This window comes from Amphiura filiformis, chromosome 13 (genome assembly GCF_039555335.1).
Source record: "Amphiura filiformis chromosome 13, Afil_fr2py, whole genome shotgun sequence".
NCBI lineage: Eukaryota > Metazoa > Echinodermata > Ophiuroidea > Amphilepidida > Amphiuridae > Amphiura > Amphiura filiformis.
In genome coordinates this window covers 65,337,847-65,357,041 of record NC_092640.1, presented here as the reverse complement: position 1 = coordinate 65,357,041, position 19,195 = coordinate 65,337,847, and the positions used below count along the sequence as shown (strand labels likewise).

The 19,195-nt window shown below is 35.4% G+C and overlaps 1 protein-coding gene across 1 annotated transcript; it reads left to right on the top strand.

The window, feature by feature from the left end:
• Positions 1-9,349: 9,349 nt before the first annotated feature.
• On the top strand, positions 9,350-11,855 carry LOC140168657 (microfibril-associated glycoprotein 4-like). Its single transcript, XM_072192072.1, has 2 exons — positions 9,350-9,869; positions 10,435-11,855. Exons 1-2 carry the CDS (start codon positions 9,496-9,498, stop codon positions 11,156-11,158), a joined length of 1,098 nt encoding a protein of 365 aa, XP_072048173.1. The 5' UTR covers positions 9,350-9,495; the 3' UTR covers positions 11,159-11,855.
• Positions 11,856-19,195: the final 7,340 nt, after the last annotated feature.

Genomic DNA, 19,195 nt, shown 5'->3' with positions numbered 1-19,195 from the left:
TAAAGATTTTTTTAAACAAAATTTTGAATTAAGATGTCATTTGTGTTCGAAAGTACACAGCATGAAATTGTGGTTGATTTACACAATTTGAAGTACAAACTACAATTGTTTTAAACCTAAACAATGCGCGTATCGAATCAAGTAACCTTTCTTTCAAATTTGTCTCAGAATTTCCTGCTTTTATGGCAAAAGAATATAAAAAATATATTACAAAAATGAATTTGCTGTTTCAGCTGACATGGACGTGCTAAGAAAAACGAACGCGCGCGTGGGCTTTGAGACATAACATTTTTAGCCACCCAATACACTTACATAATGTAAACTATACTGGCAATAATGATCTACCTATGTATCTACTGGATACATCAGGTCGTATAATGATAATTCTGCTAAACTAAAGCTCAATATTATTCTATGTTTGACATTTTGTAGCCGGACTGCTTCGTAATTAACCAAGGGAATCAGGTGGATTTCTGTAGAGTGATGGAGTGATTTGATGTAAGAACTGGGCGGACATTGGCGTTTCGTAATTGCTTGGTAAATACGTAATTGGCACCACTGCATCAAAAGTGGATGCGAGTGATGGTTCTGTATAGTCAAGGAAATTACCCATATGGCTGTGATGTTACGTACTAATGTATTGTTTTTACTTTTTAATTTAAGTTATAGCCAGGGATAGATTTATAGTTATTATAGTGTGTAACATTTGACCTTAAAAGGTCAAATGTTACACACTAGGGCTCAGTTATAGCAGAATATACCTTTTTTGTTTTAATTTTAAACTTCGTGGTGTTTTTATTTTTTACTAATGGGTATATTATGAGCATTAAAGAAGTATATTCATCAACGTATATTATAAACAAAATAGTTTTTCGAAATGGACTATACATAGTCCACTTTATTTTCATTTGAGCCTTATCTGGTAGTTGATATTTTTTGGTGGAAACCAGGCTCGAAGTTTAAAAATGTGACTTAAGAAATGTATTCCTTTGACAATGGTAGTGATGATGATTATGGTGGTGATGATGATGATGGTGATAATGATGATGATGATGATGATGATGATGACGACGACGACGACGACGACGACGACGACGACGACGACGACGACGACGACGACGACGATGATGATGATAATAATAATCTAGAGATCCCTTGTTCGAATCACCGTCAAGTTTTTTATTTATTTTTCAAATGTCATTACCATCGCATATGAAATTGTAAACAAAACGCAAGGTACAGAAACTAGTCTTCGGATACTTGAGGACCATGAACCGTATTCGACCCCCCTTCCCCTGTAACAATGTTGATCTGGGTCTTATGATCAGCCTCCGTGTTCGGACTCTGCAATTTTGAATCCTAATTTGTTTGGTCACGGGAGCCTAGAAGAACCCAACATTGATTGGAGGGGGAGGGGGAGGGATGGGGTGTTAGCAAAATGTTAAGGTTTTAGCACTTCATTTGCATTCTTAATAAACAAGTAATAACTTTCAAATGAAATGACGTTTAGTCAAGTGTTTGCTTAAACATTGATGGGGAGGGGTAAAGGAATGTGAAACATTAATGTTACATTATTATAGAGCCTGTCTTGCTCACGTGTTATGTACAACCAGACATGCGTTTTTCTCGCTTCATAATATTTTACAAAGTGAGCCTGTTTTAACACACAGATGCATAGCGAAGCATATAACTGTCTCTCTCGAGGACAACATTAGAACTTTTACAATGACACAATTTCCAGTTCATTTCACTAGGATCCACAACATGCTGATCTATCAGGGGAACAGTTCTTAAACCTCAATACATTTATACATTCATTGAATGACCTTTGAAGATTTGGGTACAAAAACTCATACTCTGCAACTTGAGGTCAAATGTTGCGCTATGATTATGTAATAGAGGTTATTGGACTGTGCCATTGGACGAGGCTCTTATGGTCCATAGTGTTTGCTTTGAAAGGATACATTACGTAACCAAATTAAATCGGCATACTCCCTCAACATGTTGAAGGACGAGCAAGGTCAGCTGACCTTTTATAACGAGAGGCAAATTATGTACTACGCATGTTTTTGCGTAAGCACACTTGATTGTCATATACGCGTTCGCATACGTTTCGCATTTTGAATAGTATGCTTAGGCTATAATGCGCAATGCGTTTTGGGCGTTTAAATGTTACAAGTAAAATGTGTTGGAGATGTTTGTGCGTATGTGTATGCACTAGTAAATGTCATATGCGTACAAGGTCTGGCAAGTCTTGTGTTGATTATTATATACGTGCGCGGTTCGCGGGGTGCGTATGTATGTGTATACACTCGCGTATGTCATTGCGTATACTGTTCAGTAAGTCATGCATTCAGCATTATGTGCGTGCGCAGGCGAGGAAATGCGTATTCATGTTTATTCACTCGCGTATATCCTACGAGTACACTGCGTACAATGATCGCGCGTCGGCATGCGAGGTGGATAGATCTATCTTGTCACGTGTGTGTTTGGCGCGTGCTTTATCAACAATAATTATTATGAATACTGCCCTAATAATTCTAACACATTGAACCTACTTAATACAAGCAATACTATAGTATATACACGCATTACGTATGTTTAGAAAACCTTAACTTTTTTGGTGTACACCAAAAAAGCCTTGTTTCTTCAAAATAATGGACTTTCAAAAGTCCACTTCGAAAAAATGTGTTGTTTATATTATTGTGCACAAAGTTATAGTGCAATGAACATTGTGTACTGAAAATGGTTATGGGTCGTTTGAGCGTAAGTACTAGAACTTTCTGTCAAAAGTTGTTGGGACTTGTCACAACTGGCAAACCAGTTTCATATAGTTATAAGATGTGCAAACATTGAGCACAGGTTTCCAGAACCATTGATAATAATTTTAGTTACATGTTTGTCAGAAACATTTTGTATTATGCTGATAAATTCTTTTAAATCCTACCGTTCTTAAAGTCAGAGTTTATTATTATGTTTGCACACTGCAATGTAAAAGATGAATGCATTCTTCAAAACTGTCTCTTCTCAAACCCGATAACACCGTTTCTTAGTTTAAGATCTTATCGATTACTAAAGCATATCAACTAAGAATATTTGTTATCGCCATGGAATGTCAACATTAATTTGACCATTAAGCTTAATTAGTGGCCGATGAGATATGAAATAATATCTTTATATGAAATTATCGATGCTATGAGTATGATATACAAAATACATATAATAAATAATGATAATTAAAAATAAAATGTAAGAATAATCTCATATTATCTTATAAGAGAATGGTCATGTTTTCACACATATACTCTATACTTGCTTGAATACTTACTTGAATGAAATCAATAATGTGAATCGCAATGTTGCTTATTTTCCTTAGATTTTTTATACGTACCTAATATTGATTTTGGCGCTATACCAGACAGACCAGACAATCAGTGTTAACCAAATATAACAGTAATGGCGGGAAAAGTGGGCTACGGTGCGATAAGTGATAGCAATGTTATTTCACAATACGCCTGAGGAGGATGCTACTTTAAGTGAAGACTGGCAATACATAAATGATTAAAGATTTCCTACTGCTATTACAGAAGACACCGATCTATCAATAAGAACTCAATCATAAGAACCAATTTTAAGATAATAATAAAAATAAATAGTATGGTTTGCTCTTACATCTTACGAGACTCTCTACTTTATATGATCTGGAGTAACCTGCAGTTTCAATCTGTAACTTGCTGAAGCAAAGATTAGATTTTAGATAATTAGTCTACCTTACAATGAAAGCTAATGGGAGTGGATGGTTTGTGAAATAGAATAAATGCGAAATATAGTCTAAAAGTTTCCGAAATTTTGCAAATGTTCTACTAGTATGCATTGCATAATATGCAATCTACCTTAAATCTGTTTTACTCTCTCAACATCGTTATTTTCATTCTTTTTGTTGTTGTAAAGGCTCTCGGTGTCTGTCTGTCTGTCTGTCTGTCTGTCTGCTTGTCTCTCAGCCATGTTGTCATGCTGTCTATATCCCTCCCTCAGTCACAATCACTATCCCTCCCATACTCTTTCTCACTAGTACAATCATTCGTTTAGCCCTATTGGTAGCCCATTTTAGCCACTCAATCAAGTACATCCATTGACCCAAATAATGCTTTCAGAAAAAATAGGTACTTATGCCCGAATTGTTAACATATATATATGCCTACAACTGATATTTTACGGACAGCTTGTCGTCCTAAAGTAAAAGTGTACAATTCTTTTATCAATGTAGCGGGTCCTAACAAGTGTGAAAGTCGTTTCACCGTCATCACGAATAGGACGTACAATGATATGTTAAATGACGTATAACCTTCAGAGATTGGCATCTATTCCATACCAAGGAACGGCCATTTCTGGCCAATAGACTTTTTCTCCTTTAACTTCATCAAGCGCAGATTTTCAACAACTTTGGCCAGACTATTTTCATTATCTTTCTACTTTCTACATTTCCGTGAAATTGTTAAGTTGAAGTTAAACAATGAAGCGTAACCATGATAAATGACAAAATGTTGGGGGTTCAGGCTACTCATCATGATAATGATATTCAAATGAAGGTAAAATGTATATCTTGGAAAGTTCTGCTTTCCACATCCCTAGAAAAACAGTGCATTAAATGTCCAGAAAAACATTATATTTATCCGCCCGCTCTGTTGGTTTCTTGTGAATTTAAATGGATGTAGAAGAGGAAAGTACTGACATTATCTTGGTCATACATAGCTTCTCCTGGAATTTGTTTGAATCTTACAGCAACAGCGAGCGAGGGATTACTAACTCGGTCATACATACAATCTTCACACTTTGTATTCTAATGAAACCATAGAACTGTCAATCTATCTCTAGAACGTCTAGTTTAGCCAACCATAAGGGAATTCTAGACATGAATTGTTAAAAAAATGTGTTTCTTGTGAAATGTCAGACTCCTACATGGCACAATAGAAGTGTCATAACTGTTACCTCATGAGACTGATGTAGAAAAGTCGCATTCGCTTTACTGAGATAAATCAGGGGACGATGCTGTCGATCGCGTTACGGACCTTTAAAATAAATAAAAGGATGAAAGTTTCCAACGTGTTAGAACTGTGGGAGATGTAAGTGTTGCTTGTATGCTGGGGATGTGTGATGTGAAGAGGCGGGCATGTTGTTTGTGGGGTAAATGTGTAGGTGTCATGTTTATATTCTTTTTTTCGTTCGCACTTGACGAAAAAATGTATAAACACTTTAATCGCGCATTCTACATTTACTTGAAAGACAGTTTAAGTGTACCCATTATTGCCCTAACGAATACGTAAGAGCAAACCTCTCTGCATTGTCAGGTACGTCTCCGACCTTTAAGTGGCTTTTTTTGAGTGAGACAGATATCAAAGCCCTAATTGTTGTATACCTACATCTTATCATTTAATGAAGTTAGAGTACGAGACATCATGAGGCACTTAAACAGTTTTTGCCCTTTACTCAATGCAATTTCTTGGTTACAAGTAGCGGGAGTAAGTACCCAGCAAACACAAAACGTTTTTGACATCATTCACAAAAGGTTATAAAAAGTTGTCAGAAAACGTTTAAATGTCGGGTTATATAAATGGTATATTAAGGGTATAAAACGGTTTCATAACATTAAAAAACATTTTTGATAATCTACTGCTAGCGAACACAAAATGTTTTACACAAAACGTTTAAATGTCGGGTTATATAAAGGGTATAAAAACGTTTTAATAACATTCCAAAAACATTTTTGAAAACATGATACAAAACATTCTAAACAGAATGTTATTTTGTGGTTGAAAAAATATTTTTGGAAAAATGTTTGCCCAAAATATTTGCAATAACGTTTTAAAACGTTTTCATGACCTTTATATAACCCGACATTTAAATGTTATTAAAACGTTTTGAAAAACACATTTTAAGAACGTTTATGTGTTTGCTGGGTACAAATATTTTAACATAATGTTATTTAAGTGTTGACAAAATATTTGGCAGAAAATGTTTGCAAAAATAGTTTACAATAATATTTTGAAAACAAAACATTTTAAAACGTTTTCATGACTTCCATATAACCCGACATTTTAATGTTATTACAACGTTTTTACCTAAACCAAAAGCCAAAATATAACTTATTTAAAACGTTTTTAAAACGTTTTTGTGTTTGCTGGGTAGCTAGCTATCCAAGCGGCCACCGTCACTATTTACTTAAACTGTGAAGGTTATTATTCACGTTAGTGATTTTAAAGTAGAAAAAGATGAGATTTTAGTCTGTATGACAGAATGATGTTCTAATAAACGGTGACAAGGAATGTTAATATGTGACACACTACTGCTTATTTGAAATGCCACTTTACTTATTGTGAGCTGAAAGACGAGCGAGTAGAAAAAATACATCAACAGCTTGATACGGGTTATTATTGGCCCCTGGGTGCCTCTTAGTGACCAAACCTTTTAAGCAAAATTATCCGAGGAAACGTTTACTTCATTCGTGATACTAATTAATAAAACTAAAGCTTTTGAAAAATGTCGGAAACGCTTCTTGAAATACGGTTAAAAAAGGTCGACATATAAAAGGATCTTACTGAGGAAAATTTGGTACACTCTAAATTTCAAGGATTTAAAATAAATCGTAAGGGATTGTGATTAGCGACCAATTAAGTATTAGATCCAAAATTAAATCTTACAGATTTTAAATTATATCTTTAAGATTTAAAATTCAAATCTGTAAAATTAATTTTGAATTTAAAATTGATTGCCCCCTAATTGCAACTTTAAGGATTTATTTCTAAATCCTTGTAATTTAGAGTGAAACAGAAGCCTAATTTTCTATCCAGCGATACCAAAATAAGCAATTGGGAATATGTACAGAACTATTCTACGCATAAATTGATTTTGGCTAAAATTCCTACGAACATGTGATTTGCACCGAAAAAGGAAATGCATATTATCTTAACCATTAGCGTAATTTCACAACAGCAAAAATCTAAACCATAGCTTTAACTGTAAAAACTTGTGGTGTGCTTCACCCTTTTCCCCTAACTTAAATGTTTGATGATCGGCCTCACCCTCGGGTAAGAGTGTGGATTGAAATTGTAAAATGTGCATGTATGGATTTACGATTAGCTTTTGAACATTTAGGTATAAATGCGTGAATAGTAGTATGTAGGATAAAAAACCTGAGGGGTGGTACGACCTTCGCAAGACGAATGATGATGAAATATATGGTGCATTAATGTTGCATTGCATACGAGTCTTAAACTTTGTCTACTCTATTGCTCATTTGTGTGCCAAAGTGTTAAAGTACTTTCGTTTGTCAGTCCAAGGTTATACATATAACACATGAAATATCAATGCAAATATAAAAAGCGAATGGAAATTCAATTACAGAAAGGCAAGGCTACACATTTCCAATACTGCAGTAAATTGATAATAATGTTGTAGCAATTCTTACTTATTGATTAAAGGAAGATTTCGTGATCCTTGACATTTTTCAATAGATATCCACGAAAAAAGCTTATTCCCAAAATTTCAGTTGAATCCGATTTTGCGTTTGCGAGTTATGCATGATTATGTGTATTACACTGCTCCATAGGCCACTGTTGTAATTTCGTTCTGGTATACCAGAACGAAATTCAAATTTGGCGATATTTTTGCTAAACGAATTAATCTGCAAGAAATATTTGGTACATAAACATTATGTAGCCAGAGGTATCCAGTGGTATAAAAATCTCAACTTTTTTTGAAAAAAGTGGGGGGATGAGGCTGTGGATCACGAAATGCCCTTTTAAAAAGGAATAATAGTTTTAATCAAAATGTTGTTCTGCACTAACAAAGATGAATGTTTTCTGAAGAATTTTAATCTAATATGACTTTTCTAATTTTGAATTTCCTTTCATATATGTTTTGTATGTTTATATATTCTGTACGCTTCAGAGCATGAGCTAGTAGTACTCGTTATTCATGGCACGATAAAAAAAAAAAGGTTCTTGAACTTTGTTTCTATTATTGGATTGCTGTTTTATCAAAACAAAACAAACTAATTCATTCACTGTTTAAATATTCAAGCCGGTTGAGTCATTATCCTGGATTTTATTCAGGACTATTAAAGGAAGGTGAAATTAGAACGTCTTATCGATTACTGCCACTGATATTTGTGCCTGACGTCATTTTAATGCACATATATATGTTAGAATTATATATAACCTTCTTTAAGATTCAGTGTTACAACAGACACTTGCGTCATGTAAAAATCCGTAACAATGATAATAAATATAAAATTAAAAACGGTAAAAAATAATTAAGAAACAAACAGGTTAAAAAATAAAAACAAATATGCGAGAACACAATAATATTCCAAGGTATAAATTTTCAATTTTCGGTTTAAAAAGACATTGAAGCAACATACACCAATAAATACCATGAAGTTCTGAAGACCTGAGCGCAAGAAGACCGTAAGTCCACTTGTCCCTACAACATGTATACACTAAAGTTAAATTTGGTAATGTTTTATACATGTTCAGGGGCCAAAACAAATCTTTCACGATCTTTCATAATTTTTTCACCCTGGAACATGTATTAAACATTATAAACCCTAAGAAACTATGCGTAACTTTAGTGTATACATGTTGAGGGCCATGTGGACTTACGGTCTTCTTGCGCTCAGATCTTCAAGTTTAACTAAAGGCACTTTGTGAGTAAGCGCTTCAACAAAATGACACTACTTCATGAATATAACTCTTGCACAAACAAAATATCTTGTTATCGTTTTTATTCAAAATAAGCATTCAGTCATCAATTTGCTTAATGAGACATTTCTTAAACAAGCGGCAACTGCAACTCATGTGCACTCTGATATAAACTCTGTCTACATTTAATTGACTTAATGTGCTATTCCAGAAAATAGATACACACCCCCTATAGAGGAGCTCGGATTTCTAGACTTTTTGTCCAGTCCAGCAGAAAAGTAGTCCGAAGTCAGAAATCCTGAATTTGAGAGCTTATTTTAGACATTTCCGTGATTGTTCCTTCATTGCATTGGATTTACAAGCTTTTTCAAGCGACATAACCAACTGGAATTCCAGTTGTTTTCAGAATTTCACAGAAAGCAGACTTGGATATCCAGACTTTTCTTTGATTCAAAATGTACTCCTCTATAGGCCTACATGTGAAGTATCAATTGATTTCCACATTAATTGTAAAAAAAATTATGTCAATCGTTCCATTATCAATGCAGCAGTTGTTTATAATTGGTGCCATGTCATTAATGCAGTGTTACCACTACCAACACAAGCATTATACGTGACATGTACCATGTAATGGCTTTGTATTATTTTAGTATTTGATTCCGGACATATTATTGATAATAAACATGGACTTTGAACAAGAATGCTGACGTATTGTTACCTTTGCCGTATGCTGTCACAGTTGGTACATATAGGGAATACAAGTACAATCGAAACTCTGCACTCCTGACTTCAAATCATGGCGTCAATAACATATACGTGTATTTTTCTGTTGTTCCTCCTAATAACGCAAGGTTATGTTTATTGTAGCGAGGCTACAAACGATAATTTAGTATACGGAAATGATTCTCAATATGAGAATGTCACAGAACTGCCAGATTCTTATGACGAACTGGTCATTCTTATGGAACAGCAAAATCAACTCCTGGAAACGTTAGCACATCAACAGAATGTACAGAACAAAATTTTAAGTGGAATTGCAAACATATTGCAAAATCATGAGCAACAACTGCAAAATGTATCTGAAAGTATGGCAACTTTGATTGACAATACTAATACCCAGAACGAAATGCTTAACACTATGGCGTCCTCTCTAGAGCGTCTAGAAGACAGGTACGGCGACAAACAGTGTCTGGTTTCGTTTAATATAACCCGGATGAAAACCTTACAGGGTGTACCGCCGGTATAATACTAGTACGCTTAAGTAGTATTAAGTGACTTTTTTTAGCGTTATGAAGTCAAAGGTCACGTCGCACCAATAAATTAATTATCAATGAACAGTGAAATGTAACTCAATTTCGTCAAAAGTGGACTTACAGTCTTCAAGCGCGATTAGAAGTTGATATGATTTGAGAGACTCGGTTATGTTTGGTTCTAAATGTCACCACATGTTTTTGACATAAATGAAAAATATAAAACAAATACTCGTACGTACGGAATGATTGTCAAGATTGTTGATTTTTAACACATAGTAGTCCCCAAAAGTATGCGAAAATTATGACATATGTTTTGTATGCTGCTACGCCACTGGCCACTGGTTCACACAAAACTGTATGTGCGTGACCTATATAGTCCAAATTTATGTTAGTTATGTTAGGGCACTTTTAAAACCAATGGTAAGAGTATGGGGAGCTAAGCCGAAAATATCATTTATTCTACTATTTTTGTTTTTAAACAGGGAATATGAACAGGTAGATCTGATGGCAGCGAGATTACCAGCACCGCTTGCAAAAGATTGTACAGAGATCCTCTATCAAGGTGAAACCACTAATTACGGTATCTACACAATAAAACCAGAAGATGATTTGATGGCTTTTCCAGTTTCTTGCGATCTTGAAACTGAAGGTAATGGATGGATAGTCATCCAAAGAAGATATGACGGATCGAAAGATTTCTACAGAGGCTGGGAAGATTATAAAAACGGGTTTGGTGATCTTCGTGGAGAGCACTGGCTTGGGTTAGAAAAGGTCTATCAACTCACAAAGTCCGAGAAATATAGATGGCAACTGCGAATAGATTTAGAAGACTTTCAGGGCAATACAATTTTTATGGTATTTGATGATTTTTATCTTGATGGCGAAGAAGATAATTACAGGCTTTCTTTAGGCACTCGTTGTCGATATTCGTCTGGGAATGGACATCCGTGTATGTCTCTTGATCCGCATATCGATGAATATTTCAGTACATATGATCGCGATAACGATGGTGCGGATGTAAATTGCGCTTATAATCAGAGGGGAGGATGGTGGTATTATAGTAGCGCCAGCTGTCATACGTCCAACTTAAATGGGCCTTACTTGGGCAGTCCTGTGATCAATGCGAGAGGAATGGTGTGGTATCACTGGAAATATAGCGAAGAAGTGTTAAAGAGATCCGAAATGAAGATAGCGCGCATATTGTAAGAGTCCATGCAAAGCTACGTCACTTATTACTATCCAGCAAATACATAACTGTTTTTAAAACATTTTTGTTTTGTTTTGAAAACTGTTTTTTAAACATTATTCGTAACCTCATGAATATACCCGATGTGTTTAATCCAATCACAGATAACCACATACGCGGACGCAAATGAAGGTTATTGAAACAGTATACTGACCGCGTCTCGTGATGTAGCTAAGCTAAATGGCGCTTTTACAACGTTACGTGTTATGCATTCGAACAATAAGCGGGCGCTGGCCGCCGTATTTGGACATCGCCTGATCGCGTGCTTGTGTGATTGCACTCTTATTTCAGAAATTAAGATTGCGCTGTTTAAGGAAAATAGTTTACGATTTTAAGCAATATCTGTTTAAAGGCACACATTTTCGTTTAAACAATTTGGTTTGGTTTAAAAGGTTTAAACAGAAAAAGTTTAAGATCCGTTAACTTTTCACAAGTTAAAGCCTTTAAGCAAGTGGGTTAGTTACGGGAAATCCTAGTTGTTTAAAGGGACATTTACAGCTTTTGTGGTATACTAGATTTGTTTTACTCGGATACATAGCGGGTTGAACTGAAAAAAAACCCCGAAAACAAACCAAAATACTCCATGCATGAAATTGTATTTTGAACGAACGAATTTCACAGTTGACCAAGATCTAATGCCTTCAAACATATCATGAGTTATGTCCCGGGGGGGGGGGCACTCAACTTTGGAAGTGACGGTATGTGCCTGTCAATAGGCCCCCTCTTTTGAAGTCGACTATACCTGATGACCTCCTTTTTTTTAAAGCCATACCCGATGACCCTCCCTTTTTTAGTTGCGGCTACCCAATGACCCCCCTTTTTTTGGTTGCGGCTACCCAATGACCCCCTTTTCTAGAATAGCATCATCAAAATGCAACAAAAAATACCGAAACTGTCAAATTTTGCTCCATTTTTTTCAAAATTATGCCGAAATTTTCAAAATTTTGCTCCATTTTTTCAAATTTTCTACCCGATGACCCTTTAAAAAAAATCTTATACTCGATGACCCCCTTTTTTCAAAATATTGTACCCAATGACCCCCTTTTTATTTTGTTTGTACCCAATGACCCCTTTTTAAAATAACGCTTTGTACCCAATAGGCCCCTACTTCGCGACTCCGGTAGGCACATACCCGTCACTTCCAAAGTTGAGTGCCCCCCCCGGGAGTTATGTATCAGTGTAAAATTAAAGAAAGAAAGAAAGTCACAGTCCTATTGACCCATTCATATATTTAAGCAATTATTGTTTAAGACGAGCGTATTTTAAACAATATACGTTTAAAATCTTTAAGTCATTAAAGCATTTATTGGGTTACGGTTTAAGCAATAATTGTATAAGATTTTAAACAGTGCCAAAAGTTAAAGGCTTTTAACCAATTATTAGAAGAGAAGGCCACGGAAAAAGTGGGTGTTTAAGATAAGAGTGAGGTTGCTAGGGGTATTTCCCTAATGGACTATTCCAATTTTTTACATGGAAAACGAAAGATACAGTTAAAATTAATTGTACTTTGTTTTCAAATTCAAAAGAAGAAAATGTGACGTAAATTAAAGTGAAAAGTGCCGGTTATGAATGAGGTTAATGACTTCGCATCAGTCATTTTTCGGGTATTGTGAAATATCTAAACATTGTGCTTTGGACCTCAGAATATCCCTTGGGGCTGCGCCCCCTCGAGATAGTCCTCGGTTCCAAAGCACGATGTTTAGATATTTTTGGAACCGTTTATCTATATCATAGCTTATGCTAATATGATTTATTAACGATTGTTTTTTGTCTTTTAATGTATATGGATCATTCCATACGTATTTATATACCCTCAAAACAACTGATGCGCAGTTATTAACCTGTAATAAAGTACATTGTTACGAGGGTCGGTCAGTATGTAATGAAAGTTAACCTTTGACCGCATATATTGACTATGCTATGAAAATAATCCATATATGGGGTGGCAAGTCAACTTTCGTTATATACTGACCGATCCTCGTATAAACGTGTTTTAGTTTAAGTCACACCGTTTGAAAACGTTTAAATGTTGGGTTACATAAAGGTCAAGAAAATGTCTTCAAAACGCTTTACGGAAATATTTTATTAAATTCTGGATAAAAATGTTGCAAATATTTGGTGAACTGTTTTAGATAACATTATGTTACAATGGTTTGCAGCGAGTTTTTGTAACTGTTCTTGAATGTAATTCTTACAGATTTACATATCTTTATTGTAACCGAACTAAAACTGACGAACCGTCACCGTCCCTTTGTATTATGCGCCTGTCACACTACACCGAATAGGTCTTCCGTACAAGAAACGGATGGTATTTTAGTAAATCCGTTGTTGTTCGTCAATGATCGTTTTATGTTCTTTTTATGTCCTGCTATCATCCGCCAAATGCGTTTCGTGTTAGGTGATGTTCGTTAAGTCCGTCGGCAGTTTTGTGCTTGCTCAAAACTTGAAACGGAGTGTACCGAATACACATGTTCGGTATTTATCCGATGTGTGTTCGTATGGTGCTGCATATTGCCGGAGTTTGTTCGCTCTCCTTTCGTTCATGTTCGTTCTTTGTTCGTTGCACTCGGCCCGTGTTCGTTGCAAATACGTTCCTGTGAGGCCTTCACCCCCAAATATTCTTCCGAACTGGTGATTTCGCCACCGGATAGCATATTTTTGTATTCGGTGATGTACGTTGACCTAGACCGTCTTAGTGTCACACTACACCGGATCGGTCTTCCGTACAAGAAACGGATGGTATTTTAGCAAATCCGTTAGTGTTCGTCAATGTTCGTTTCATGTTCTTCAAATGTCCTGCTATTATCCGCCAAATGCGTTTCGTGTTAGGTGGTGTTTGTTTAGTCCGTCGACACTCCGTTTCAAGTTTTGTGCATGCACAAAACTTGAAACGGAGTGTGCCGAATACACATATTCGGAAGTTGTCCGATGTGTGTTCGTACTGTCCTGTATATATACCCTGGACGTGTTCGTTATTCTTTCGTTTATATACCGCAGGTGTTTGGGAGGTTTCGCAGGCGCTTGCGCCGGATGTAGGCCTATGGCGAACATGTGCATCGATCATGAGGGGGGGGCACTTTCTGAAGGGTGTAGGAGTTATGATGGTATATATTTCCCCTACCCATTAATATTGTTACACACGCTGCTACATGTGGAAAAGTAACTATTTTTTACATTTTCAGTCAATTTTCCTGACAAGCAGTGGTTGATCTCACCCCGCACATATAAATATTCAAAATATTACATGAATGGTAACTTACCAAACAAATTTTGTTAATGGAACTTATATAGTTCAGCTGAGTGACATATTAAGACGCGTACAACACCCCAACCCCGAACCCTATACACATTCCCACCCACACCCACATACACACCCCCACCTACCCCAAACTTACACAACACAAACCAACATGCACGCAAACATGCACTTATATAAATATTTGAACCAGAACATCAATGTTTGCCTAGATATGCTTGATATTAAAAACAAAATAAAAAAATGGAGCTTAATTAATTTTGAAAATAGAAATTGGCACATTAGTAAAATTTGAAACCAGTGCCACAAAAACACCAATGTTGTGAAAAATCTGATTTTCCACTAGTGTATGGACTGGCCACTTCCAATCATGATCTAATGAAACCTAGGGTTGCTTTCAAATAATACCAGAAAGTTAGAACAATCAATTAGCTACATATTCATACCAAAATAAATTCATTATTATAAGTAAAAGTTGAGTTATGGGAATTTATATCTCCCCTACCCCTTAATTTTGTCCTATTTTTTGTGATTTTATGTAATTATACGTCCATATATAAAATGACCTGTAAAAAACGTGTTACCACAATTTGAGACCACTACCTACCTAGCAGTGATCTAGAGGGTCCATACTAACTACCTATGGTTTCAAACCTTGTATGTAGTGGGGGTGAACGAACTCCTTATTTAGGGCCCTTTGTGATCTTGCTCCTGGACTAGTCGGGCGTGCCACCGCATTCCGTTGTGCGCTCCCACAAAATAGGACCACCTCGGACCCCGATCGATGGTACGAAATTTTTTGCCAATAAACCGTTTTGAAAGGATCGCTCCTTGTCAATATATCTGAGAATACTGCACACGTATTTTATTATGGGTTTTAAGTTATCAAAACCGCATCATACCGATCAACCAGGCTTCCAAAAGAGAATTACCGAGAATAGGTATAGAAAAACTATACGGTGACCGAGAATAGGTGTTTAGTGACCGAGAATAGGCAGTGTCGTCGACTTTGACCTTTTGACCTTGTACTTCCAATACAAGTTCAATGGAAGATGTCATGCAGGGTATGTTAAACGGGGTGTTGTGTGGAATGCACGTTCCCATATAGCTAACTTTTATAATCATTAACGCAAGAAATAGAGCGTGTTGTTTCTTAATTGACCGAGAATAGGCGTATTTACCCTAGGGGATGTGCACTTATTTTCTGGAATAGCCCAATACAAAAATTTACCTTCTTCTACATACGTAGATATCGTTGTTACTGTAGACCTTCAACCTTATTAGCATGATTAGGACCAAAGTTAGCATTTTACCGTCGGTAAAGTATAAAAAACGAGCATGCATTCATCGCGTTCAGCTGTAGGATTATTATACAACTTGCATACATCGGACTTGTTTGTTTTCATCTAGAAACAGATCAACAGAATCGCAGCGACTTCAAATATATTTTAACAATTGTCCAAGTCTAGCGCAAGTAGTTCAAGTCAAGTCTATCAAAGTCGAATGGTCCAGAAAAGTTTGAGCTGAGTTGATCAAATTGGCCCAAACTTTTTTCCCAGAATTATTCCTATTTTTTTTTTCAAAAACGTCAACAGTCAATTTACATAAAGGCCTGAATCTACAGTAACGGCTTAAAACGAACTAAAAATGAGACATCTGTCGTAACGAAAAAAGGTACGAAATAACACAATAGCATGATTCCAGGAATCACAAAACGGAAACAACACCGAAATTATATAACTATAACATGCAACATGTTCCACAAAACCAGAAAAATGACCAACGGTATTTCTAAAATATTTGTACAGATTGAACAAGCCGTTTTAAATAACACAGAAACTGTGTGTGTACAATGTACGCAGCAAATTGTTTTTCAGATATTGGCGCCAAAGCAATTCTGAGATATAAATGAATTAACGCTGGAAAAAGTAGATAATGAATTAGATGTACGCCTACTTGGTTTACCGGTGATGAATGGGATGTTTAATTTTTTTATAATAATACTATAGACTATTTTATTGACCGTGATGAGATATAGTTCAATGTCATACTGTCGCTTTCACGTTACTATTATGCATCAACAATTTCAGCATCGCTTTCCGCTCTGGCAACATCGTTTTTAGCATTTCAGTGATCGCCGAGAAGACGAACAAACTTACTGTCTGTCCAATTAACTTAGAGACCCGGTTTTTATTACTTATTTAAATATATATACGTTTTCGAAAAAAGTCATGAAAGAAATGTTGTTAGTGACTTTCAGACCTAAGAAGTTTTTCTTGTTCCAAAGATATTTGGTAACATTATAACCACAAATCTATTGAATTTTGAGCAATCTCACGGCAAATTTGAAAATGATCCGTGAAACGTTGGGTGCCTTTTACCAAATACGTATTTGGACGGTTCGATTATTATACTTCGAAGGTAGAAGTCCTATGGATGTGACAATCAAATAAGGAAAACCATTTTCGATCAATAGAGGTTGTGCATGAAATTATTGGATTTGAACCGGTGTCCTTCACCGTAATCATGGCGCAGTGCAGTCCATGTGTGAGGCGAACTGTTCCGGTAGATTGCAATCATGCTTTTGTTGAATGCATTTGAGTAGTCCGCCATATTTAGGCCTACGGTATGATACGTCATATTCACAACATGTAGATAAGTTGTCTCTCTTAAAAAGGACCAGCATACTAGCATTTATTGTATGTCTATTATATCTTTATTTATCTTTTTGAATAGGTATTATGTATTATTGTTATTGCGTTATAAAAATTGAAAAATACATAGATCATTTTAATTAGCCCAAAGGTGAATCAGTAGTAGTAGGCCTATATATTGCTGATCAATATGATTTGTCACTCCGTGACCTCGATTTTAATCGTCCCTAACTGTGAAATGGACTTTTCTTTCAAAAGTTTTTAATCATTAGGAATAATTGTATGGCCCCGTTTTATTGTCGAAATATAGTCAAAATTGAATAAAAGTCGACATGAAGAAAAACATTTTCAAAATGTTACCAAAAAATCTTGTTAGGTCCGAGGTCCACTAGAACATTTTCTTTCATGACTTTTTTCTAGCCCATATATTGTTTCAAATAAATAATAAAAACCGAGTCTCTAAGTTAATTGGACAGACAGTAATCATCGAACCGAATATGGTCACGGTAACGTATGTTGCAGCGGTAACAAGACGGACTAAATTGGGATTATAACAAAACTAGTAGTTGACACTATAAAATCATCCGATTTACTGTTTGGTCATTAATTTGTATCCAAAGATTACTGTTTGACATAAAAAATATAGCTGATAGAACTCATTTGACCTATATTACCGTGTATTTGAATAATATAACCCACTTTAATCTGCAACTAATGAACAATATAACGTTTTATGAGGCGCTCTTATGTTACCAATCAAACAAAAATTACATGTATAAACTGTCTCATAATCTAAGAATAACAATATTTCAAATAATGTTCAAAATTTACAAATAGGTACAAAAAGAAAACAGATATGTCAGGCTTTGTTAAGTTTTTTGGAGAATTATACCTCCCAATATGTGCTTTCTATTATGTCTTAATTTCAAGATATGCTCTGGGTAAGACGCTCCTCATTCCCTACTCAATTGGAAAGAGAAAGCGTATTTAAAGTTATCTTGGTTGATAGGATGAATACCAAGAGCAGACGTTGAAAAAAATGCATCTGGTGCAATTCGAACCGGTAACCTTCTTAATACGAGGCTTCCACCAACTGAGCCACAGTTGAGCTGGAAAAGAAATCTAAAAATCTATACATTCTAATATTATTACGAATGTTACTGGCTTGAATTCGGCAAGATTCACCTTTTTTCAACGTTTATGTGCACTGGGATTTCTGAGTAAAGATTAAAATTTGTTCGGGACTGTTCATTACTCTTAAAGCACGATTCAAACTTAACTTGAAATTACTTATAAACTACAACCAGATTCCAGTTAACTTTTGACAAAATGTGGTCAACATATAAATTGCGTTAAGATTACAGATACTGTTACCATAAAATTAATCATTTGTCAAATGTTCACAACTATTAGTATTAACTTTTATGCTATTAATATATTTGCTATACATTCAAAAGGATATTGATAACAAATCATTTCTACGACAGTTAAATAAATTAAACGTGTATGGTATAAAACATGGATGGATTTCTTGAACGTCTTCTATTATGAAAATATTAGACCAATGCCCCTATATCTCGTGTCCTTTGCGACACATTTAATGTTATACTTCCGATTATGGTACACATTTATTGGTACTTTTCTATATATAAATCCCACAATGTTTATATCTTTGTATCTGTTTGTAGTCACCCAATATACACTGTAAAACATGTGTGGTAAATATTACCCAACGTTGGCTCAACAGTTCTATTTTGCAAAAATGAAGCCAACAATAACCAGCAGACCAGGTTAGACGTCGTCCAATCATTCAAAGGGTAGACTCGGTATTGGTCGAAGCAGTCAAAAAAGAAGATTTTCATTATCTTAATCGATATTTTATTGAAAAATAACACTTTGATGTTTTGCAAACGTTCATTTTACCAATCATATACTTTGAAAACGAGCTTCATTTATGTTGTTAATGAGTTATGTACGTTTTACAAAAGTGTTGTTGTTTCAGCCCTCTTTACAACTGAAGAACCACAAGACCTACGAAAGCATATCTGTGATATTTGAATTTTTCTACACACTAGATTTCAAATGAC